Consider the following 26265-nt stretch of genomic DNA (forward strand, 5'->3'; position numbering starts at 1 on the left):
TGCAAAGCAGGCACTCCACTGCTTGAGCTCTAGTCCATTTTGCTCTTGTTATTTTGGAGATGGGAGTCTCAAGAACTATTTCCCCTGACTGGCCTCAAACTGCAATCCTCCCATTCTCAGCCTCCCAAGTAGCTAGGATTATAGGAGTAAGCCACTGGTACCCAGCCATAGTTGTTTTATCATACACCTTTCCAGGGGTACAGCTATCATGTTGGAAGTTGCATGTAAGTTGTTCTTCTTTGTGATGGGAACTTTGTCAACTCTTTTTTTTTTTTTTTTTTTGTGGTACTGGGGTTTGAACTCAGGGCCTACACCTTGAGCCACTCCATCAGAACTTTTTTTGTGATGGGTTTTTTTGAGATAGAGTCTCACAAACTATTTCCCCAGGGCTGGCTTCGAACCTCAATCCTCCTGATCTCTGCCTCCTGAGTAGATATGATTACAGGCGTGAGCCACTAGCACCTGGCTCATCAACTCTTAATCCATAGTTTTGGAAAATTACTCCATGGCAAAACTGCTCACAGAGTAATTGAGTCACTAAGACTTCCACCTTGGTCTTCAGCTAACTAAGCCTCTCCCATTCATGCTTATTTTGTATAGTTGTCTGTTCATTCTCATTCAGTCCTTATTGCTTTGGCATGCTGAATGCTTGCCCCTCTTTCTCTTCTGAAGGCTAGAAAGGGACTTTCTCTTAAGGTCCCTTATCTACCTAAAGACAGATACTCCAAGGAGAAACTCAATTTTTATCCCCCACCCCTAGCAATGTCATCAAACAGGGAAGATTAATTGTGTCCCAGAAGAGACTGAAGGTGACATCACAGACTGTCACATTCTAAGGAATGTCACCCATTCTTTAGAGTGCTGCTCCAGTCAACTTTTATTATCTGAGAGAGTTTTTATCTGCAGAACAAGACAACCTCCATTCACCATACATTCCCTCCCTTCTTCTGTCATACATTGGTCCCTCCATCCCCAGAAGCTCCAATTCCTATTTGTTTCTGTAGTTCAGGGTGCTACACAGACTTCAAACATTGGTCCTTCTGCAAGTCTCATATTTTGTGGGACTTCTGTGCATAGGCACTCAATAAATTTGTATGATTTCTCTCATCAATCTGTCAACTGTCAGTTTTATAGACAAATTATTGAATGTTCAGGGAACGGCATTTTCTCTATAGTTTGGAACAATCTGATTTCAGGACAGTAAAAGGGGGTTTTAGAAAACAGGGGTGATGGATGTCATGGGTTTGGGATCTTACTTATCTACAACAAAACCTGCAGTCAAATAGTGGCTTGGTGGCTCTCAGACAAGCCTTGCAAAGGCCTGGGATCAATCAAGGCATTAGGATCAGGTCCTGATGATGGAGGCCATGCTAAGGCAGCAAGCTGGACTGGGCTTAACTCATCACAGAGCTCCGACTGGGACCTCGTTTGAACACACCCTGGGTGTGGGGGGAGCGGTTAGACTCACAATTCTTGAATGCCTACTGCAGGGCAGGCCATGCATGTGTGTGGGTACAGTTGTCACAGTAGTCCTAAGGGCCATGCATGTGTGTGGGTACAGTTGTCACAGTAGTCCTAAGGGACATGTTATTGACCTTCATTTTATAACCAAGGAAGCCCAGCTCAGACAGCTAAAATGTGCCTCCCTCCGCTTCCCCTTCAGCCAAGCCTCACAAACCTGATATAGCTGAGGAAGAAATCCAATAGGTTGAAATTGAAGAAGACAAAAACAAGAGAAAAATCCATTTCCTTCAAAAGAAAACAATGGAACAGAAGAAGCAAGTGGGCGAATCAGTGTGAGGTCAATACATACTGTACACTGCACAAGCGTTGCCTTTTACTGTTTAACTTCCTGAGATGCAAAGAGGTTAGCTGAGTTTAAATGACTGTGCTGCCCCTTTGATTGCAAAGAATCGTGAACCACTGACACAGCACCTGCCCCTTGTGTCTGTGTGACTGTCTGGCAGGGAAGGAAAAGAACTTGCATGTTGATGAAGCAAGAAGCTGGATGGCAAGACAGTGAAGGAAATCTAGGGTAAAACCCAAGCTGTTTGAGCTGTCCTGCAGGTTGTAACATGAAGTTTAATCAGAGTGATTTTTTTTTATGTTCAAATGATTTTAATAATTGGAACGAACAAATTTTAAACACACAAAGTTTTAAAATCTGGATGAGCTGGGGGCATGGCCAAATGGTAAAATGCCTGCCCGGCAAGCATGAGGACCTGAGTTCAAACTCCAGTACTGCTAAAATCTGGATGAGAACATGCTGAAGTTTTCACAATGATCTCTGAGTAGAGCTCATCTTCAAAGCTGTTCTATCAGCATGGGTCCTTGCTGGTTTCCGTCTGTTGAAGGAAGTTTGTATTCATTTGGGTTCCGATAAAGTGGCTCTGTTTTTGATGTTTGCTGGAGTGTTTGTACAGCCCAAGGTGGGCATCTCTGGGAAGGGTGGGGCTTCCTTGGGAACTAAGTCTTGTTTCTCTGAGGGCTTGGACACAATGACTTTGGGAACTGGTACCTGGGAAGTCCAAGGAGTTCATTCAAGCCATTAGAGTGCAGTGATTCAGGGCCCCTTGCTGCGACTAGCTGTGTGGCAATGTCTGGGCATTTGCTTCCTGCTGGGGATGCTCAATCTGATTGGCCAGCCTTTAGTTTCTTCCTTGCTTGATGATTCATCCAGACTACTGCTGGTTTCCTGCCTTTGCTTGGGCATTCTGTGAACTGCTCATTGGTTTCCTGCAGGGGATGCTCTTGTGGACCAGTCCTTTCCAGCAGGGGCACAGACTAGAAACCTCAGACCTGCCCACAGTCCTGTCCTGAGGTGAGCTGCCAAAGAAGGTCTCTAGCTGAGCAAGAAGTGATAGGAATAGGAGTGGAGGGATGGAGGATGGAGTTCCTAATTTTTAGAGTGGGGAGCGTGTGCCCTATGTATGAAGGAGAAGACGTCACTAACTTGGCTGTGGATGGCTGCCATTTTAATTGGAGCCAGATTTGCTGGCATGAGTGTTTTTAATAACTGATAGATGCAGGCACTGCAGTGAGATCCTTCTATCCTAAATTAAAGAAACCACTTAGGGAACAACTCCACAGTATCTTCCTCTACCTCACTCTCAGTTCTGTGCATCAGCAGGGATTTCAGCTCCTCACTGGTTCTCTGTAGCCACTTCCAAACCGTCCCAATCTTCTGTTATCTTGGAAGGCACCATTGATATCAAAGGACAGCTGGGGGGAGGAGGGGCATTAGTTTACACACACACACACACACACACACACACACACACCCCACACACCATACACATATATTATAGATACGCACACAGCATACACACACACATTTGCTTCATTAACCTCCTTAAATTATACTAACCAAACACATTATAAGAACATTGTACTTTCCCTGTAAACAGGGGGTCCAGGGAAGTACTTCTTAAATTTTATTGTGCACGGTACATCACCTGGGGATCTTGCTGAAATGTAGATCCCTATTTAGGAGGTCTGGAAGACTTCAAAATCTGCATCTCTCACAAGTGCACAGATGATGCCAAAGCTTCTCTTGAAACCACACTTTGTTTATTGAGCCACCAGGCAGTCCCACCAGTCAGCAAAGTCCTCCTAATATTATTCTGCAGACAGAAAAACAGTGTGCTAGGGGAGCAGGGATCTCAAGTGTTTCTCTCTCTCTCTCTCTCTCACATACACACACACACACACACACACACAAAACACATACAATCACACAATCACACCTCAGGGACTGGGATCCCAAGCCCAGACCTGTGTTGTAATCTGACTCTGCTAGGGACTGCCAGGAGTTGCATCTCCATGTCTCTCTGGACCCCAGTGTCTTTGTGTGTACTCTCTAAGGTTGATCTGACAAATAGCTGAAGCCCCTCCAGCTCTAACATTCTTTGTTTCTAATAATTGACGAACACACTTGCAGTCTTCCCTACAGAGCCTGAGTCCTGGGTTCCTGTGTGAATTCCACCCCGCCTTGCTTTGTGTCTCTGGAGGATCATTACCTCTCTGGCCTTGCTGCCCTTGTTTACTAGATGTGGAGTGATGACAGTTGTGTGATCTGGATAAGCCAGGACACAAATAGAACCTTGTACATAAAACTGCCTAGTATAGTTCTTGGCAAAATAAGGATCAGTCAATATGGTTGATTGGTTCTTGCTTCTGGGAAGAATTAGTCTGCTTGCCCTGTTTCAGGGATAGGCAGGAATCAAACATGACCTGTCCTTCAGTCTCAGTGCCTGGATTCTAGATTAAAGAATAAGAGGTGGCTGCTAAAGTGATGGGGGGGGGGAACAATTCCTATGATCTGAAGATAAAATAAAATGGGTATGGATGGGCAGTGGGGAAGGCATTCTGGATGTAATTTGATGAGTACGCATTGGTAAGAGGAACACTTTCTGACCCCACAACACAGATTGCATGGTTGCTGGGAACAGCAGCAAGGGGGCAGGAGTATGGGGCATTAGTGCCCAAGGCAGGGAGTCTGGAACTTATGATGGGGTAAGGGCAAGGAAGGCCAGCGATAACATGCCTGCCTTCTTCAAGGCCTTAACTCATACTGGCTGGGAAACTGAGAAGCGCGACACAGTGTGCAGAGGAGGGCAGCTGTGTTATCAAGGAACTTCTTCCTAAAAGCCCCAGATGAACATAACAGTGGTAGTGGTGATGATGCTTAATCTGAGTGCAAGGGGCTGCAAGGGGGTGGAATTGGGTACCCTCATTGGTGACATTTCTGTTTAGAATGTCTCAAGATTCCATCTAGGTGTTATTTTAAAAACCTGTCCAAAAAACATACTATATGGAAGTCACCAATACAACTATACTGCTTTCTGTTCCCACTAAAGTATTGTCATGACAACATGGACAATTCATGGAAAACCTATTTGAGACTTAAGTTTTTTTACCTGGAAATGAAGGGTGACTCTGGTGACCCTGGTGGGTCCTTTCGCTGGAGTAGTAGGTGAGTCCCAGGATTTCTCCTGAAAATAAGATAGGTAGCATTTTTGGCCCAAAGGTTATCACTCATCTGTGCCCTCTATTTTTCATTTGGGAAAGGAAAGGAGAAAAGGTTGGAGATGGTATTTCCATTAAACAACTTTTCCATGTCGCTTTTCTTCGGGAACTATAGACTTGGGTGAAGAACTCAAGTCTCTGACCCGGGAAATTGACTAGTGGCCAATTCTTTGGTCACCCATTAAAATCTCAAAGCACTTCTCTAAACATCCAGGTCTGTTGGTTGTTTGGGATCAGTGGTCTGTAGGTCGACCCTCTCGGGAGCTCAGAGTGACCAACTTGTGTCCTGCAACTTTGCTTTATAAAATGGCAGCCTGAAAGAGGAGTGGGTCGCCATCAGGGAGACAGCTTGAGACCTTCCCGGGACGGCCAGAGAACTCTCGTCCCGCCACCAGGCGGCGCGCGCGCCCCGTGGGCCGGAGCAGGGGGTGGGGTTGGCCCCGCGGCGCGTTGGGACACGCGCGTACCCGGCAGAGACGGGGCCGCGCACGCCCGGGCTCGGGGAGGCGCGCCGGCGCCGCGGGACCATTTCCGGGAGGGGCGGGGTCGCCGCTGGCCCCGCCTCTAATCTCGGCGGCGGAGGCAGGCGGAGCGCGGACGCTGCGGCCCCCTGGTCATTCGCACGCTGAGAAAGGACGCGGGAGGTGAGGCGGCTGGAGACCGGGAGCGCCCGCGGGGCGGAGCGGGCCAGCTGGCTCCGGCCTGAGGAGATGGAGGGGTGGCCGTGGGGAGGGCCCGGCTGATAAGGCAGGCGGCTGAGGCCTGGTGGGCTCAGGCGGAGGGGTCGTGGCGCTGCCCGCGCCGGGGAGGCCAGAGTGGACCGAGTGGGTCTGGAGCCCCACGCCCGCGGCCGCTGGGCTTGCCGGTCCTTCGGGCCCGAGCGCGGCGGCTGTGTTGCAGCGAGCCGGGTGGAGGCGGGCCCTGGGTCCCGGCTACCCGCGCGTCCGACCCCCCGGCCGGGCCAGGGCGCCTGGCGGGCTCGGGGACCCCGGCTCGGGGCGTGTCCTTCAGGCTTGATGCGAGTCTGGGTTCCTTTCGTCTGCCGTGGGAGGGAAACAAGTAGCAGCAGGATTCCGATTTTCGGGTATGGGGCGGAGTGCGCTGTCTGGGAGTGAAATCTGAGTCTTCCAAAGAGGGAGCGAGCCCAGGCTGGGCTGCTCTGGAGAATCGAGGCGGACCGTGGAGTCACTTCCAAGCTTTAGAAGTAAACAGTTGTTTCCCTTTACAGACATTGCACCGGCAGATCCTCAGAAGAGGAAGATGCCTACTACGGACCTTCTGACGTTGGTGAGCCCTTCCCAGCCATCCTCTTCCTTGGAGGGCCTTTGTCCTTTAAGTTTTATTTTTAGTCCAAAGGATCCGAGGGTGGCAGTTTCACTTCTGATGCTTGCTTTTGTTAGCTGAGTATTTCTGCCACCTTTTATTTGGGGTTAATGTTCGGGACGAATAAATGACTGAGTTAAATATAAATACAGTATATGTAGAACTAAAAAATTACTGAAGAATCTTTTTCAGAATAATAACTTATTATTTTGGTGGTACTGGGGTTTGAACTTAGGGCTTTGCTCTTGCAAAGCAGGCACTCTATTGCTTGAGCCACACCTCCAGTCTTCTTTTTCAAAATTATTGCAGGTGACTTTAATCTCTTCCTTCTCAAACTACTGGAGCAGTATCAAAACTTCTCTTGTTACCTTTTGTCAAGGTCTGTTGTATATTAGTTTTTTATATAAGTGTTTGTCTCCTAGACTAGAGTTATAGTTGTCTGGAAGGCAGGTACTATATCTTATTTGTTTAGAGATGAATAAAGATCTTTTGTGATATTCTGAATATAGGAAGTGCTTAAGAAATGCCCAGACTAGTCTGAATTTAAGTTCTTTTGTTGCCTGCTTTGGTGGAGTTTGCTTTCTCACCTCTGGACATTTTCATGTGCTTGCTTGCTTTCTTTCTTTTTTCAGAGAGGGGGAGAATAGTATTGCTTGCTTTCTTTCTTTCTTTTTTCAGAGAGCAGGAGAATAGTATCGCAAAATGCACATTTACCAAAATGACATTTTATTTATTTATTTTTGCTGGCACTGGAGTTTGAACTCAGGGCCTCACACTTGCTAAGCAGGTGCTCTTACTGCTTGAGCCATTCTGCCAGTCCTTTTTTTGATGGATTTTTTTCCAGATAGGGCTCCTGAACTCTATGCCCAGGACTGGCTTCCAACCTCCAATCCTATTCATTCTGCCTCCTGAATAGCTAGGATTATAGGTATGAACCACTGGTGCCTGGCCAAAATGACATTTTATTGTTGGGATACTTATGATTCCTTATAAACTCTTTAAGTATAAAAATTGAGGGGAGCATATAGCTTTCAAATAGCAATGCAGAAAATATGTGAGTTTAGTTTTTGTTTAATAATTCTCTTCCCTGAAGTTGATATTTCCTTGTGTAATATTAGTGATTAAAAACAATTTCTCCTTATCTCACTATGGAAGAGCGTTCTTTGTTGTCACTGAGAAATTAGTAAAAGCTAGTATGGAGGTTTTCTTTTACCCATCGTTGACTTGTAGTGGCAGCACCTGTAAGGTCTGCAGGAGGGTAGTAAAGAAGAGGGAAACTAAGTTATGATCTCTTCTGGTTTGAGGAGGGGAGCACAGATAATTTTAGGTTGTGTGTGAGAGACAGGAATACTTGGTTTATACTCAGAGCCTGATGAAAAGTTCACCCAAAATAGATTCTTTACCTGAATTTCATGAATTTCAGTGGATAATAAATAGCCTTATGTGATTTAAGCTTTTTTTAAATTGCAAGAGCATTCTGTTAAAAACTATAACTAAGCAAAAGGAAAGAAGTTCTCCCATCCTGTTCATCCCCCAACTCTCTTCCTGCAGTAATTCCATAATCCATAGATAACTGCTGTTAGCATCTTGGAGGATTAATGTAGAATGACTTCTAACAATTAACAATTTCTGGTTTTCCTTCTATAGATTGTTATGTTGTAGCTTCCATTCTTGAAGTTGTCCTTATTTCTTTGGGGTCCATAAACTTACTTTAAGTTTGAGCAGTGATTGCATTTATTCAGAATATTAACCTTGGAAACAGTTTTATTTTGAAATAGTTCTCTATTGTTGCCATACTTTTCACTTACTCACCTGATAATCTAGAATGCCTAGGGGTAGGCTGAGGATATAGCTCAGTGGTAGATCACTTACCTAGAATGCCTAGGGGTGTTGCTTTGCTTGTTGCTCTAAGGAATTATTTCACTTAACTATGAGGTGCCCTCAACAGTCATCATTTTCTGAAGACAACCTACAGGTTTCATGAAGTACTCTCACTGGAAGAGCTGTCATCCCTTCTGTCATATGGGGCTAAATGGTAAAGAGCCCATGACCAAGGCTGGGTTATTGATGAGACACTAAACCATCCAGTATAATCTGAGTTCAAGGATCTCTAACTACTTTTTATGATGGGTAAAACAAATTGACCCTCCAACTGGGAAGAAAGGATGTAAGTGAAAAAAAAAAATATCCTCAGCACATGGAAGTGTCTTACAGAGACACAGAATTAAAAGCAATTTTAATTTTTCAAGATTTAATAATAAAGCCATTTGCAGTGGCGTGAACCTGTAGCTCCAACAACTCAGGAGGTTGAGGCAAGACAATCAATTCAGTTCAGGAGTTTGGGGCCAGCCTGGGCAACTCAGTGAGATTGTCTCTTTTAAAGGAAAAAAAAATTAATAATAAAATCTAAAGTCATAAATGTCTTTGAAGAAAATATAGGACTTATGTTCACTTAAGGAAACAGATACTCTTGGGATGTACATGTTTCAAAAAAATTTTTAAAAGTCATATGATACAGCTTTTTATATTGAGTATTTTCAATATTCTTATATTGGATATTTTTTTGGTAGGACTGAGGTTTGAACTCGGGCCATTGCACTTGTTAAGCATTCTGCCACTTGAGCCCTCAGTCCTTTAACTTTAGTTATTTTTCAGAATAGGGTCTCACATTTGTGTGTAGGCCATCCTGGACCACAATCCTTCTATTATACACTTCTCATGTAGCTGGAATGACAGGTTTGTGCTGCCATGCCCACTGTGCTTTTATTGGTTGAATGGAGTCTTACGAAATTTTTCCTCAGACTGGCCTCAAACTGAGATCCTCCTTATGTCTGCTTTTGGAATAGCTAGTATTATAGGAGTGAGCCACTGCACCTGGCTTTTTTTTTTTTTTTGGAATGTTTCTGATAAAGGAATATCCTGTCACTCATCCTTTCTGCTAACAATACGATGAGCAAAAGGTAGGAAATAATACAAAGTAGATTGAGGAATACTATAATCCCTAGAGCTAACATTTATCGAGTGTATCTGACATATTAGGTGCAGAAATAGATATTCTATGTGCTCATTTAATTTTTGAAAAAAAAAACAACCAAAACTCTTGAAAAATACCCTCTTCTAATAGATGAAAACTAGACTTTATGGCTAGTACCACAGCAGTTAAGTGGTGGAACCATCTCACCTCCGGTGGTCTGACTTCAGATCCTGCCCTCTCGCCTACTGTGTAACACTGCCTCTCGGCCATATTCCTGGTATGGGATGGAGGTTGTTGGCCATTGTGACTGATTGGAGAGGGTTTATGTAGAACAGAAGGGGTGGAACTGTTCTCCCTTCTGGGGGTTCTCTGGAAACATGAGGCGATTGGGAAGAAGATTCTTGTCTTTTAGTATAGTGTGGTCTGAAAATATATTTTTTGTTTTAAAAGCTTGTTGGTTTTCCTTTGCATTTCAGTTAGGGTATTATATTGAAACTTTAAAATTTGTGTCTAGATACAGTGTTAACAATCTTTGAAGGGTATTATAAAACATTTATTATAAAAAGAAGGCATTGGAGCTGGGTGCTGGCTCATGCATATAATCCTAGCTACTTGGGTACAGAGATCAGGAAGATCTCCGTTGAAGGCCAGCGCAGGCAAAAAGTTCATGAGACCCTGTCTCAAAAATACTCAACACAAAACAGGGCTGGTGGAGTGGCTCCGGTGGTAGAGTGTCTGCCTGGCAAGCTTGAGGCCCTGATTTCAAATCCCAGTACTACCACAAAAACAAAACAAAAAGGCATTGGGCCTGATAGGGCTGAAAACCACTTACTAGGAGTCCAGACATAACCAAGCTTGAGTCCAGTCCAAGGGGCTTGGGCTGTCAGCCCTTAGAGTGTTCTTGCTCTCAGTTTTGTCCTTGCTTGACTAGGATGGTTTCCCTACCTTTTTCCATTTGCTCAGATGGAAATGTCTGTGTCTCAGGGAGAATTAAAATGAGTGAGTGCATTCACTACTGGGCGAGTTAGGATGCTTTTGGAGGGAATTCAAGTCAGGCAGTTTTGTGGTGGCCTGTCTACTTTGGCAGCCATTCTTTTCATCCATATTCTTCTCAGTGCCACGGGTGGTATCACTTTACAAGTTACCAAATACTTGTAGGTTTTTTTTTATTAGCATACATTAATAGTACAAGGGGCTCATTGGGATAATTCCATACATAGGCACATACAGTGTACTAGTTCACCCTTCTTTTATATTTCTTTAACTCCCCCTCCTTTCCCCTTTAACCCTTCAAACCGTATCTGAATTTCATTACACACTCTCACCCCATGTGTGTGTATATATATATATATATATATATGTATATATATATATATGTATATATATATATATATATACACACACATTTGTCTACACACACACACACACACACACACACACACACACACACACACACATATATCACATTTTCTTTGTCCATTCATTGGTTATTGGGTACCCAGGTTAATTCCACAACTTGGTATTGTTAATAGTGCTTATTTCCACTTTTGGATATATTCCCAATGGTGGTATAGCAGAGGCATTAAGGTAGATCTATTTTTAGCTTTTTGATGAAACTCCATACTGATTTCCATAGTGATTACACTATGGAATTACAGTCTCACTGACATTTATAAAGGTTCTTTTTTCCTCATACCCTCACCAGCATTTTGTTATTTGTTTTCTTTTGGTGATACTGGGGTTTGAACTCAGTCCTTGCACAGGTTTACCATTAGAGCCACACCCTGGCCCTGTTGTTTTCTTGATGATTGCCATTCTGACTAGGGTGAGATGGAATCTCAGTGTCATTTTGATTTGCATTTCCTTTATGGCTAAGAGTGTTGAACACTTCTTCATATATTTTTTAGCCCACATACTTGTAGTTTTTAAGGAAAAGGTACTTAATAAACCTACGTTTACTCCTTAGATGGCTTTTCTCTTTTCCTATCCAAAGACGATGAATATGTTAGCTAGTATTCATAGGTGGAATAAGGTTAGTGTATGGGGCTTGGGTGGGGTTTGAGTGGTAATTGTTTATCTAGGGCAGTTCTCAACTAGGCATAGTTTTTCTCCCCAGGTACTTTTAACAATCTCTAGAGACATGTTTGGTTGGCACACCTGAGGAGTGCTACTGGCATTTATTGGGTAGAGGTCAGAGATGCAAGCAAACATCCTATAATGTGCATAGTTTCGCATGACCAAGAATGATCTGGTTTAGAACATCAGGAGTGCTGAGGTTGAGAAACCCTGGTCTGAGGTCCTTACACAGATAAATGAGTATCTGTGAAGTCTGTGCTTTCCTGTGGGTGGGGAATGGGACCTTAGAGTTTAATGGCCATCTTACTTACAGTGTTTCTTAGGGTCATTTTGCCCACTGATCATGCCCTGCTACTTTGCAATATATACTGGAGAGTGTACAGCATGATCTTCTGCAGCTTGCTGGGCAGGTACTACCACTTGAGCCACTCTGCCAGCCCTTTTGCTGTTGGATATTTTTGAGATAGGGTCTCACAAACTGTTTGCCGGGGCTGGCTTCAAACTGTGATCCTTCTGATCTCTGTCTCCTGAGTAGCTAGGATTACAGGCGTGAGCCACAAGTGCCCAGCTTACAGTAGACAAAAGTTTTTAAGAGATGCTTTCCTTCCAACATTTCTGCAGTACTCTTTTCTTGATTTGAAAACAGCAAGCCTCACTTAATTTTGGTTTTTTGGTTCAAAATGAAAATCTTTCCTGGTGTTTGAGCTTTATATTTGGCCTTTTTCAGGGATGCTTTCTTTCTAAATCTCAAGTGGAATTTAAGGAATAAACTGAAAGGTTGGTATTAAAAAGCTCATTTCTGTTATTTGAAACTATCTTTTATTTTGTAGTACTAACTAGGAGAAAGGGAAAATTCATTGGGACTGGTAGATAGGACGTTTAAATTTTTGTTCATATTTGAGTTGTGGATTGAGTACTGTAGTTGATACTATTCCACTCTTATAAATGAAATGGAACTCTAATGATTTTTCCAGTCTTTAGTGAAAAGAAAGGGGTGTTATCAACTCCAAAGGAAAGGGGCTTAGCTTTGCCATCTATGTGTCAGGAATTTTTAATTAGGCTTCTGAAATTTGTGTTCTTAATTAGGCTTTGCCCAATCTAATACTACATACAGTTTGTACACATAGGTGGCAGAATTGAGAGTCAGCCTGAGGTTAAGAATTCTCCATGGGGAATTGATTTGAAGTGAAGAAGTATCTTTGTATAAACATACAGAACCCAATTACTATGGGGTGAGGAGAGATAGGAGCCATTTGGGAAGAAGGGATAGGGGAAACTAAAAGTTGTGTATCAGTTACCTTCTGGCACACTCCAGCAGTGTGATTAAGGGGATCAAAGGCCTGTTCACCACCAAGGCTTGAGGAAAGCTGATGGGATGGTGGAACATCCCTAGGCTAGCAGCCAGAGAGCCTTTATCACTCTTGGGCCTGAGAGAGAGGGAACCTTTTGAGTTTCTGGAACCTTTGAGAGTTTAGTTGAAGGAGGGGGTTGCTTGTAGGATTGTAGCCCCCTGGAGGAGTGGCCTAGCAGGAAGGGAATCGAACTGTTTTCCCACCCTCTGATTTCCTACTGGTGCATAGGAAACCAGAGCATAGGGAGCCTGTTTAATTTAATTCATAGAGGGCGGCCTCGTGAGGCACCTAGCAGAATTGAAGAAGGCTGGATGGAGGATCTGGAGGAAAAAGGAAGAATGCCTAGCATGCTGGAGTTTAGAGTAGAATTGTTTTAAAAGATACAAGTGAGAAGTTAGTGCTTGAGCAGAGTCTTGAAAATGGATAGGATGGCATTGTTACAGAAAAGGAATGTTCCCACTAGTCATAACAGAAGAAGGATAGATTGACAGGCAAAGAAAGTGTTGCCATGGCTCTGGCAAGCCCAGGGTTGCTTTGTCCCAGTCGTACCCTGAGAATCTTAATTGCCCTCTTGGAGGGCCTTCAGAAGCCTGAAGTCCAACTTTCTTGCCACATAGCAATCCCTCCCATCAGGAGTCAGTCTGAATACCTTCTCAGGGAGCTCTTCCTACTGTTAGATGGTGTTCATTGTTAGAAAGTTTTCATTTGTCCAAGTCACTTATCAATTAGAGTTAGGTTTGACTGTATATAACAGAAAATGCTAAGGTGAGTTTTAAAAGTCAGAAACATATTTCTTTAAAGTAAGAGAAATCTGGAGCAGGGAGTTCTTGACTGATAACATCCATTCCCATGGCCAAAAACTGTTCCAGGTTCCTTCTGTCATGTTGTTCCACCATCAGTTGTATATCCCTGGTCCAGGGAAGCTGCTTCCAGTCTCCCCTGTCAGATTCACATTTCATTTAGCATGAAGAGGAAAGGGAAAAAGAAGGGCTTGCCTTCCTTTTGAATTACAAATGCTTTTGTTTGAAAGTTATTATATATCAGAAGAGTATATCAGACACATGCCTACCTTTTAAAGGATAATTAAACAATCATATATGTACTACCCAGGTTAAAAAATAGAATGTTTTACATTTAGTGTTTTGGGTTTCCTGGTTTGTGGGTGCCTCTTTTAAGACGTGCCTTAACAATTACTTGTCTGTCTCTCTTTGTAGTTGTAGTAGAATTTAGTGTGTATATGCTCTCAGATTTAAAATTTTTATGTCAGACTGCCCAAAAAAGGAAAAAAAAGTTAAAATTAGCCTAATAAGTTGAGCTTTTTATTTATTAATGCTTTTTTACTTAATATGTCACCGTGGTAGCTTTTGTCATGAAATAGACAAACTGTAAATGTTTTTTTGGTGGGATTGCAGTTTGAACTTGGAGCTTTGTGCTAGCCAAGCTTTACCACTTGAGCCACATCTCTAGTCCCAAACTGTAAATGTTTGATGAATAAATGAATCACCTGTTGTATGGGTAGAAACTGCAGAACAACCCTCCTAGCCCAATCTTCCAACATACTCTCAGTTACGTGTCCATGAAATGAATAAATCACTTTTGAATTAAAAAAAAAAAGTAGGGCTTTTCTTCTTGTTGAAAAAGATTAAAAACGTGGGGGGGGTGGGCGCCCACTTGGATGTGCTATAGTCACTACCTAGATCAAGATACAAAAATCTTACTACACTCCAGCAGGCTCCCCATATCTCTTCCAAGTTAATACCTCCCAAAGGTAATCATTCTTCTCACCATGTATTGGTTTTGCTCATTTTCAAACTTTAAATGGAAACTTTAAACTTTAAATGGCCTTTTGTGAATGGCCATTTTGCTAGGTGTTTTGTCTGTGAGATCCAGCCCTTTCTTTCATAGCAATATTTTTTTATTGCTATGTAGTAATGTATAGATACATTGTAATTAATTTACTTCTATAGTTAATGAACATTTATGTTTCTAGTGTGTTAATAGAACCTCACTGTTACATTCTTGAACTTGTGTTTAGTAAACATAAAACATAATAGACTTGGTGTTTTTCAATGTGTAGTGCCAAACAGTTTTCCAACCTGTGTCAACAGGTTGTACCAATTTATACTTGTATAGGGTTTTCTTTCCTTAAAATTTTTACTTATTTATTTGTTTGAGGCAGGCTCTTGCGTATACTAGGTTGGCCTCAAGTCTCTCAAGTATGGCAGGGTTTTCTCAATATATAACTTTTGGGTTTGGGCAACAAATATTACATTTCTATCACCTGCACACTAAACAATGAAGAGAGTACTGAGAATTTTTTTCCTGAAGTAGTATAGACACTTTGTAAATGTGAAATGCCCTTCTTTTTCTATAATTTTCCTAGAGAGGAGATCCTTCTGTATTCTTGTCTAGTCTATAACTATTAATACACATTTGATGGGAACAAGGCAACCTTGATTCTTAGTGTATATTAAAAGGGCCTTCTTAAGGGATAAAGTTAAGTGTTGTAAAACACCATTTGTAGTAGCTAATTCTTTAGAACACTTTAGAATCTAAGTGGCCCTTGTGGTATATTTATACTTTACACTCAGTATTAGAGAGACCATGTTCTCTGGAGTATTTCTGAAGGATTTACAGTCACTGTTCTGAACTGCATTTTGGCATAAGGGTCTAAAACAATAGATTAATCTCTCTTTTTTTTTTTTTCCCGTGGTATTTGGCTTGAACTCAGGGCTTTGGGCTTGGTAGGCAGGCACTCTACCACTTGAGTCACGTCTCCTGCCTGAGTTCCACTCTTAATGCCACCTAGTCTTTGAGACATTTGAGGTAAATAGAAAATATATTTTCAGACTCTAATAGAAGAGAATCTAGGGCAGATATGCCTTGGTGGACCTGCTCCTTGTCCAGCTTTTTTATGGTCAGGGTGGAACACAGCCCTTTCTGAAGGCATTTCAAATGCTTTCATAGGATTATGACCATAGCAGTCAACATCAGTCTATTTGGATGCTGAAAACGTACAGGTTTCAGTTCTATTTTGTTGGTAGGTGAGAGGGCCCTTGTAGCCTTCTGGTTGATTTAGTAGATGGTTGAAAATGAGTTGACTTAATGTATTTCTTTCCAAACTGAGGGGCAGCTCATTACTAAGATTATTTTATTACTACCATCTGCAAGAAAATATAATACAGGTGTGGAATCAAGCTACATAATGCCTTTCCCAGCTTCTTTGTGACTTTGCTTGAACTCTACAAAGGTTGCTTTCCCCTGCTGCTTGTGAAGAAGCAAGGGAAATGTTTATCACCATATTTCAGGTTCATCAACTATTCAGTAAGTGCTTAATATCTGCAGTCATTTTCTTACCTCACTTAGCAGTCGTAACAATCCTATGAGTTGAGGGTAGCATTGTTTTTTTCCTTGGGAACTTTCTAGTCTTGCATATGAGCAAAATCCAGTTGCATAGAGGTTGCGTAGTGTGCCAGTAGTCACACAGTTTCTAGGTGAGAGCTAAAGTTTGAATCAAAGCTTTTGATGACCAGTGGTGACTTTCTAGGATCACACAGCTGCCTTTGTGCAGAATACTCAGCTTGCCTCTTCGAGAGTCCTGGGAGGGAGGACTCAGAGGTCAGTATCTTTCTCACATGTCCTGGGGTGGTGTTTAGCATGTATTCAGGAATTCCCAAAGAAAAACTGTTTTTACAAAGTTTCATTATTTGAGCAATTAAAAATTCTGTTTAAAACTTATAAAAACATAGTTTTAGATCATGACTTTTTTGTCTACTTATATATAATTGTTATATAAAATTTTAAGTTGCCTGGATACTTATGGTTGCTTTTATTTGGAGTCTAGAATTTTACTCTTTATTTCTGGAATTGCACTTTCTGCTGTCATTGGCCCATTTCTTTGCAAACTTTTGCAGGAGGTCTTTTTAAAACTCAATAATCCAAAGAATCTTAGGTGGTTAGTCTTGGCTAAGAGCACATTTGGTAAACACAAATCAAATTGCTGGGTCATGATGCTTCTTTAAATGTACAACTGAGCAGATGTTTTGTATATTCACAGGGTTGTACAGACATCACCACAATCTTTTTTTTGTTTTTTGTTTTGTTTTTTTTTGAAACAGGGTCTCTCTATGGCCCAGGATGACTGAAACTTGCTATGTAGCCCAGGCTGGCCTCAAACTCTTTTTCATTTTTTTTTTTTAAACTATGAAATGGTTTTTATTATTAAAAATTTTTTTAGTTAGCATATATTAACAGTACAAAGGGGTTTCATTGTGATAATTCCTTAAATGTGTACAGTATACTTTGAACACGTTCACCCCCTCTCTTATATTCCTATATCCCCTCCCTCCTTCCCTCTCTCCCTCGCTCTCTTCCTTCTTTCCTTCTCTCCCCTCCCTGTCCCTAACTTAGGGCCTTACACTTGCTAGGCAGATGCTTTGCCACTTGAGCCATACCCTCAACCCTCCTTGCCTTTTTCAAACAGTGCTTGGTATGTTTCATTGTGCTATCTCTGTGTCTGTATGTATGTATGTAACATAACTCTGTAACCACTCTGATTCTTTTCACTCCTAAGTATTCTTTTCTTTTCCCTGTTCTAAACTCTTGATTCTTTTGCCTCAGTCTCCCTAAGTGCTGCAATTATAAGGAAGCATCACTGTATCCAGATCACCACAATCATTTTTGGAACATTTTTCAGAACACTTCGCTGTTTCCCCCAGTTCCTTAGTTCTATCTGTGTATAGACTTGCCTGTTTAAGATTTTCATTAAAGTGTTTACATAATATCATGTAATATGTGGTCTTTCATGATTGGTTTTTTTTTTTACTTATGATTAGTGTTTTCACGGTTCATCCCTACTTTTGTGTGGATCAAAATGCCACTGTTTGTCATTGTAGTTTGAGGGCTTTTCTTAGAGAATTTTAAGTAATGGATATAGCTAATCCAAAAGGTGTTACCATTTTGTTTTCACTTACAGGAGACATAGGGGTTTGGGTTTACTTTACATTAATAGGACCCTTTTAAATATTAAGGCTACTTCTTTGATTCATTTTGGAGCAAGGGTTGTTCACTGGGGAATATGGACCCCATTGACTGGCCTTCAGGATGTTCTGAACTCTTTGTAATTACTTCCAAGATTTTAATGTTGTGGGAAATTTGGGTACTGTAAAGATTTCTTGTAGTTTTTGTTAAAAAATAATTTTAATAAAGTGAAATCACAACTCATATACAGATATAAAATGAATACATATTGAGGATTTTATTTACCCCAGTACCACAAAAAAAAAAAAAAAGATTTCATTTTACTCATAATGAAATCAGGCAGGTATCATAAATGGTTCAAAAGAGAAGTCCAAAAAACAGACACATTTATAGATCAGGAATATTGAAGGCAAAACTAGTTTCTTCCATACTGGGGAAGGAAGTCAGCTGCACTTTTACGGGACCTGGCAGAATTGTCTTGTTTACAGATGAAAATTTGTTTGTGTTGCCATTAATTATCTACAACTTTGAAAGCTGTAAAGAGTTTCCTTAGGTTTGGAATCAGGTAACCCAGAGGGGTGTCCTAGATATGTTAGTTTTCCATTGGAGACACACATTTCCCCCTCACTTTTACCAGAAATTTTTCCAAATGCTAATTTTAAATTAAATTCCCTCACTGTTTACTGAGTCTTTTAAAGTAGCTCCTTGTTAACTGGATTTGAAAGGCAGATTTTCCAAAGGGTGCTGATGTAAGTTAAAGGTCAATCAGAGACCAAGGATTGGTCCCTGTTTTATTCTTTTGAACAGGTTTCCACATCAGAAATCTCCAGAGAAGTAGGCTTAGTAACTTAGTTTGTTTATACTCGTAGTCAGTATTTCTAATCTTTGATAGCAGCATGACCATTGTAGGGAAGGAATTTCTACAAATAGTTAAATTTGTTAATAGTTAAATAGTTAAATTTGGCCATACTGGGGTGGAACTCAGGGTCTTGCACTTGCTAAGCAGGCACTCCACCACTCACTCCATGGCCCTTTTTATGTTGGTTGTTTTTAAGATAGGGTCTCATTTTATTACTCAGGCTGCCCTGGACTGCAGTCCTCCTATTTGTACTTCCCTGCCTAGCTGAATAACAGGTGCTCACTACTGTGCCTAGCCAGTGGTTGAGATGGGACTCTCACAGCCCTCCACGCCCCCAGTTTTTCCCAATCTCTGAATCTCTAGTAGCTAGGATTACAAGCCTGAGCCACTGGTGCACCAACCCTGTGATTACTTCTTAAGTCATAGCTCTCAGTAGTTCTGCTGATTGAACTTAGTTTCATGCATGATACTCTTTTCTACTAGTTGAGGAACCTTGTATTTCAGAAGAGAAGTACTTAGAACTCTTTAAAGGAATAAATATTTATCTTTACTTGATGCCTTGTCCTGATTAAAAGTAAATAAATAAAACATTTAGCAATGTTTGGCTCATTAGCTCTTATGGATGTAGAGGCTTTGATTTTCCATGAGTGAATTCCTGATGGCTTGGGAATATTGAGTTCTATTTCCTTTCTGTGACCAGGGTAGTTTCCTATCTCAGTGATGGAGAAAGGTGCTTTACCCAAATATTCCTGTGCCAGTGCAGAACAGTTAATCTTGGAAGTGGTTGTGGAATAGTACTAAGTATGCACATCTGACCTTGACAAAGTCCATGTTGACTGTTTAGCCTTTTGAGATAAACTGAGATACTGGGTGTCTTGACTGACTCACACAGTGGGATGTAGGGGAAGTATATGATTTGCTTTTGTTCTCCTGAGAAATGATGATTCTGTTGCTTCAAACATGTGTATCACAGTCACTGCTAGTTGCTTGGAATGGCTGTTTTGGTTTTGTTGCTCAATTCTCCCTCTTTAATGACCCTAGGGAGTTTTTCCCCTTGGGCTTGTGGTCTGTTTTTGTTGATAAACTCTAATGCCATTTGAGGCTGAAAGACAATAGTGTTTTCCTACCTGTTTACTTTGTACATTGAAGTTATTGCAGAATGTAATATGAAAGAGAATCAGATTCCATTAGCTTTGGTTTTTGTGTTTTTAGGGCAAAAATAGAGTAAGGATAAATAGAGTGACTACTTGGGTCTCTTCTGTATTTTAACCTTACTCCCTAAAACCAGAGTCTTGCTTCTTAGTTTTGATCTGAAGACTCTTAAGGTAGTAGGTGAGCTGGGAAAAGCAGGCTTTTCTTTTCCTTAACAGCCCATTCCTGCTTTAAAGCTCAGAAGCTGTTGGGGGTTGAATCTGCAGTTGTGTTAGAGGTGAAGGAAGTAAAAGGAAGAAAACAAATTCTTTCTTTGAAGGATTGCAGGGTGCAGGTTTTTTCATTAGTGACTGGCCAAAGAATAAATATTAGGAATAATTGATAGATTGAGGTAATTGGACCCTGAATTTAATGCATCCCAAGAAAGCTTGGTGGATATCTTTTTTCCTCCTCTCTGAGACCTAGGTAAGCCACTGAGTTTGGTGATTGAGCCTCAGTAACACTAAATCAGTTGTTGGGTAATTCTTTTAAAAACAAAGGGACAGGTATGTCTGTCAGAATTACCAGGGGAGGTTTTTCTAAACACACACTTCTGGATTCCATTCTGCATTTTAATGAACCTCTAGTTGGGGTATTCTGAAACATGCCCATGGGTGATATGCTCCCTTTGTTTAACGGGAAGTGTTGAACAAGAAGTTAGACTCGGAGCATTCCAAGATGGCGGCTAGAGGGAGGAAGCAGAAAGCGTGCCTCCTATAGTGAAATCTTGGAGAGATGCTGGAGACACATCTTGCAGGCAAAGCCACCAAGAAGAGGCAAAACTTTGACCCACTCCACACCTCCAGCCTGCACAGAGAATCTCCACTTCATGTTAAACGGAGAAACCAGGAGGGCCCCCGGGCTCCTGCGCCCAGACAGCTTGGGAAGACACGGACGAGCTTACAGATGATTAGTACACTGTCTCTCCCTGTTTATATGTTTGAAACTTTTTTGTTTGTTTCTTTGTTTTGTTTTTTTTTCTCCTTGATTATTTGTTTTTCCCTTTTCCTTTAACTTCTTTGCTTTCCATCCCCTCACCCTTCCATTCTAAATATCACTAGTGCTATTATTATAAGCCAGAAAATACTTAATTGCACACAGTATAGGGACAATAACAACACCAAGGGCAATGACAGGAAGATAGAAAAAACAGGGAAACCAGTTTCCCCATAGCAAAAAATTAGTGCAGGAACCAGAGGGAAATGAAGAAAACAGATACTCAGATCCAGACTCCAACAAAATGAAGATAAACTATGCCAAAGAACCCAATGAACCCCACAAGAATAATTTAAAAGAAGACATACTACAGGTACTCAATGAGAATTTTATACAGATGATACTGGATAGGGTCAACCAAAATGTACAGGAGACACTCAAGAAATTCCAACACAACAAAAAGAGAGAATTTGAAAAAGCAAAAGAAGAAATAAACAAAACCATAGAAACACTGTATAAACACCAAAGTGAAACAGAGAACATGATTAATAAAGAGAGAAATGAACTTAGGAGAAAAATAGACAACATTAAAGAGGAAATGACCCAGGATATGGAAAACCTCAGAAAAAAGAACAAAACCGAATTGGCAAAACAAAACGGAGGCCAATCCAGCAGAATAGAACAAACAGAAGACAGAATCTCAGAACTCGAAGATGAAATGGTAATTAAAGGAAAAACCGAAGAACTATTAATTAAACAACTCAAGACCTGTGAAAAGAAAATGCAAGAACTCACCGACTCCACCAAAAGACCAAACTTGAGAATCATGGGCATCGAAGAAGGAGAAGAGGTGCAAGCAAAGGGAATGCGTAATATATTCAACAAAATAATAACAGAAAATTTCCCAAATCTAGAGAAAGATATTCCCATACAGATGCAAGAGGCCTCCAGGACACCAAGCAGACCAGATCAAAATAGAACTACCCCACGACATATTATCATTAAAACAACAAGTTCAGAAACTAGGGAAAGAATATTGAAGGCTGTAAGAGAGAAAAAACAAGTAACATACAAAGGTAAACCCATCAAAATCACAGCAGACTTCTCAACAGAAACATTAAAAGCAAGAAGAGCATGGGGTGAGATCTTCTGGGCACTGAATGAAAATAACTTCAACCCCATGAAACTCTACCCAGCAAAACTATCATTCAAAATAGATGGAGCAATAAGAGTCTTCCATGATAAGCAGAAACTAAAACAATATGTGACCACAAAGCCACTACTACTACACTACTACAAAAGATTCTTCAAGGGATTCTGCACACAGAAAGTGAAACCCAATATAACCAAGAAAGGGCAGGCAGCACCAAACTACAGGAAAAGAAAAAGCAAGACAGTAGAAAGTAACCTCAACTTAGGTATACACAAACAAACCTTCAAACAACTAAAACAACTACAGGCAGGAGTAGCAATACTTATCTCTGACAAAGTAGACTTCAAACCTACATTGATCAAATGAGATAAAGAAGGACATTCCATACTAATAAAAGGGGAAATAGACCAAACGGAAATAATAATTATCAACCGATATGCACCCAATGTCAATGCACCCAATTTCCTCAAACATACCCTGAAAGACCTGAAAGCATATATTAACTCCAACACAGTGGTTGTGGGAGACTTTAACACCCCATTATCATTAATAGATAGGTCATCCAAACAAAAAATCAATAAAGAAATCCAAGATCTAAAATATACAATAGATCAAGTGGACTTACTTGATGTCCTCAGAACATTTCATCCAACTTCTGCACAATATACATTCTTCTCAGCAGCCCATGGAAACTTCTCCAAAATAAATCATATCCTAGGGCACAAAGCAAGCCTCAGCAAATATAAGAAAATAGAAATTATACCGTGCATGCTATCTGATCACAATGCAATAAAACTAGAACTCAACAACAAAAGTAAAGACAAAAAACATGCAAACAGCTGGAAACTGAATAACTCATTACTTAATGAACAATGGGTCATTGATGAAATAAAAGAGGAAATTAAAAAGTTTCTGGAAGTCAATGAAAATGAAAACACAACCTACCGGAACCTATGGGACACAGCAAAGGCAGTCCCGAGAGGAAAGTTTATAGCCATGAGTGCGTATTATTAAAAAGACTGAAAGATCCCAAATCAATGATCTAATGATACATCTCAAACTTCTAGAAAAACAAGAACAAGCAAATCCCAAAACAAATAAAAGGAGAGAAATAATAAAAATAAGAGATGAAATCAACAAAATAGAAACCAAAAAAACCAAAGAATTAATGAAACAAAAAATTGGTTCTTTGAAAAAATAAACAAGATCAATAGACCCCTGGCAAACCTGACTAAAATGAGGAGAGAAAAAACCCAAATTAGTAGAATCAGGAATGCAAAAGGGGAGATAACAACAAACACCATGGAAGTCCAGGAAATCATCAGAGACTACTTCGAGAACCTATATTCAAATAAATTTGAAAATGTTAAAGAAATGGACAGATTTCTAGATACATATGATCATCCAAAACAGAACCAAGAGGAAATTAATCAATCACCTGAATAGATCTATAACACAAAATGAAATTGAAGCAGCAATCAAGAGTCTCCCAAAAAAGAAAAGTCCAGGACATGATGGATTCTCTGCTGAATTCTATCAGACCTTTAAAGAAGAACTGGTATCAACCCTCCTTAAACTGTTCCACGAAATAGAAAGGGAAGGAAAACTGCCTAACACATTTTATGAAGCCAGTATTACACTTATCCCAAAACCAGGCAAAGACACCTCCACAAAGGAGAACTATAGGCCAATCTCCTTAATGAACATTGATGCAAAAATCCTCAACAAAATAATGGCAAACCGAATTCAACAACACATCAAAAAGATCATTCAGCACGACCAAGTAGGTTCATCCCAGGAATGCAGGGGTGGGTCAACATATGAAAATCAATAAATGTAATAAACAACATTAACAGAAGCAAAGAAAAAAAACACTTGATCATCTCAATAGATGCAGAAAAAGCCTTTGATAAGATCCAACACCATTTCATTTTTTTTATTGTTTTATTATTCATATGTGCATACAAGGCTTGGGTCATTTCTCCCCCCTGCCCCCACCCCCTCCCTTACCACCCACTCTGCCCCCTCCCTCTCCCCTTTACCCCCTCAATACCCAGCATAAACTATTTTACCCTTATCTCTAATTTTGTTGAAGAGAGAGTATAGGCAATAATAGGAAGAAACAAGTGTTCCTGGTTGAGATAAGGATAGCAATACAGGGAGTTGACTCACATTGATTTCCTGTGCGTGTGTGTTACCTTCTAGGTTAATTCTTTTTGATCTAACCTTTTCTCTAGTTCCTGGTCCCCTTTTCCTATTGGCCTCAGTTGCTTTTAAGGTATCCTCTTTAGTTTCTCTGCGTTAAGGGCAACAAATAGCTAGCTAATTTTTTAGGTGTCTTACCTATCCTCACCCCTCCCTTGTGTGCTCTCGCTTTTATCATGTGCTCAAAATCCAATCCCCTTGTTGTGTTTGTCCTTGATCTAATGTCCGCATATGAGGGAGAACATATGATTTTTGGTCTTTTGGGCCAGGCTAACCTCACTCAGAATGATGTTCTCCAATTCCATCCATTTACCAGCGAATGATAACATTTCATTCTTCTTCATGGCTGCATAAAATTCCATTGTGTATAGATACCACATTTCTTAATCCATTCGTCAGTGGTGGGGCATCTTGGCTGTTTCCATAACTTGGCTATTGTGAATAGTGCTGCAATAAACATGGGTGTGCAGGTGCCTCTGGAGTAACCTGCCAACACCATTTCATGATAAAAGCTCTAAGAAAACTAGGAATAGAAGGAAAGTACCTCAACATTATAAAAGCTATATATGACAAACCTACAGCCAGCATTATACTTAATGGAGAAAAACTGAAACCATTCCCTCTAAAATCAGGAACCAGACAAGGATGCCCACTATCTCCACTCCTATTCAACATAGTACTGGAATTCCTAGCCAGAGCAATTAGGCAAGAAGAAGGAATAAAAGGAATACAAATAGGTAAAGAAACTGTCAAAATATCCCTATTTGCACACGGCATGATCCTATACTTTAAAGACCCAAAAAACTCTTCTCAGAAGCTTCTAGACATCATAATAGCTACAGCAAGGTAGCAGGATATAAAATCAACATAGAAAAATCATTAGCATTTCTATACACTAATAATGAACAAACTGAAAAAGAATGTATGAAAACAATTCCATTTACAATAGCCTCCAAAAAAATCAAATACCTAGGTGTAAACCTAACAAAAGATGTGAACGACCTCTACAAGGAAAACTATAAACTTCTGAAGAAAGAGATTGAGGAAGACAATAGAAAGTGGAGAGCTCTCCCATGCTCATGGATTGGTAGAATCAACAGTAAAAATGTCTATACTCCCAAAAGTAATCTATATGTTTAATGCAATTCCCATCAAAATTCCAATGACACTCATTAAAGACATTAAAAAATCTACTGTTAAATTTATATGGAAACACAAGAGGCCACGAATAGCCAAGGTAATGCTCAGTCAAAAGAACAATGCTGGAGGTATCACGATACCTGACTTCAAACTATATTACAAAGCAATAACAATAAAAACAGCATAGTACAGGTACAAAAACAGACAGGAAGACCAGTGGAACAGAATAGAGGACCCGGATATGAAGCCACACAACTATAACCAACTTGTCTTTGACAAAGGCACTAAAAATACACGATGGAGAAATAGCAGCCTCTTCAACAAAAACTGCTGGGAAAACTGGTTAGCAGTCTGCAAAAAATTGAAACTAGATCCATGTATATCACCTTATACCAATATTAACTCAAAATGGATCAAGGATCTTAATATCAGACCACAAACTCTAAAGTTGATACAGGAAAGAGTAGGAAATACTCTGGAGTTAGTAGGTATAGGTAAGAACTTTCTCAACGGAACCCCAGCAGCACAGCAACTAAGAGATAGCACAGATAGATGGGATTTCATAAAACTAAAAAGCTTCTGTTCATCAAAAGAAATGGTCTTTAAACTGAAGAGAACACCCACCGAGTGGGAGAAAATATTTGCCAGCTACACATCAGACAAAGGACTGATAACCAGAATATATAGGGAACTTAAAAAACTAAATTCTCCCAAAACTAATGAACCAATAAAGAAATGGGCAAGTGAACTAAACAGAACTTTCTCAAAAGAAGAAATTCAAATGGCCAAAAAACACATGAAAAAATGCTCACCATCTCTAGCAATAAAGGAAATGTAAATTAAAACCACATTAAGAATCCACCTCACCCTGTTAGAATAGTCATCATTAGCAACACCACCACCAACAGGTGTTGGCGAGGATGCGGGGAAAAAGGAACCCTCTTATACTGTTGGTGGTAATGTAAACTAGTACAACTGCTCTGGAAAAAAATTTGGAGGCTACTTAAAAAGCTAAACATTGATCTACCATTTGATCCAGCCATACCAC

General features: G+C 40.6%; 1 protein-coding gene across 3 annotated transcripts in view; it reads left to right on the top strand.

Annotated features, from left to right (window-relative positions):
* Positions 1-2694: 2694 nt before the first annotated feature.
* Positions 2695-26265, top strand: part of Sgpl1 (sphingosine-1-phosphate lyase 1) — a 61182-nt gene continuing 37611 nt past the window's right edge. The window contains exons 1-2 of one of the 3 annotated variants that reach the window (XM_074079076.1): positions 2695-2821; positions 6257-6315. In XM_074079076.1, the coding sequence (XP_073935177.1) occupies positions 6289-6315 (27 nt within the window). In that variant the 5' untranslated portion in view covers positions 2695-2821; positions 6257-6288. Of the gene's footprint in view, positions 2822-5570; positions 5673-5724; positions 5776-6256; positions 6316-26265 lie in introns of those variants that run through there. The other 2 variants (XM_020162151.2, XM_074079077.1) reach the window with 2 other exon arrangements.

Source organism: Castor canadensis, chromosome 7 (assembly GCF_047511655.1).
Source record: "Castor canadensis chromosome 7, mCasCan1.hap1v2, whole genome shotgun sequence".
Taxonomy (NCBI): Eukaryota; Metazoa; Chordata; class Mammalia; order Rodentia; family Castoridae; genus Castor; species Castor canadensis.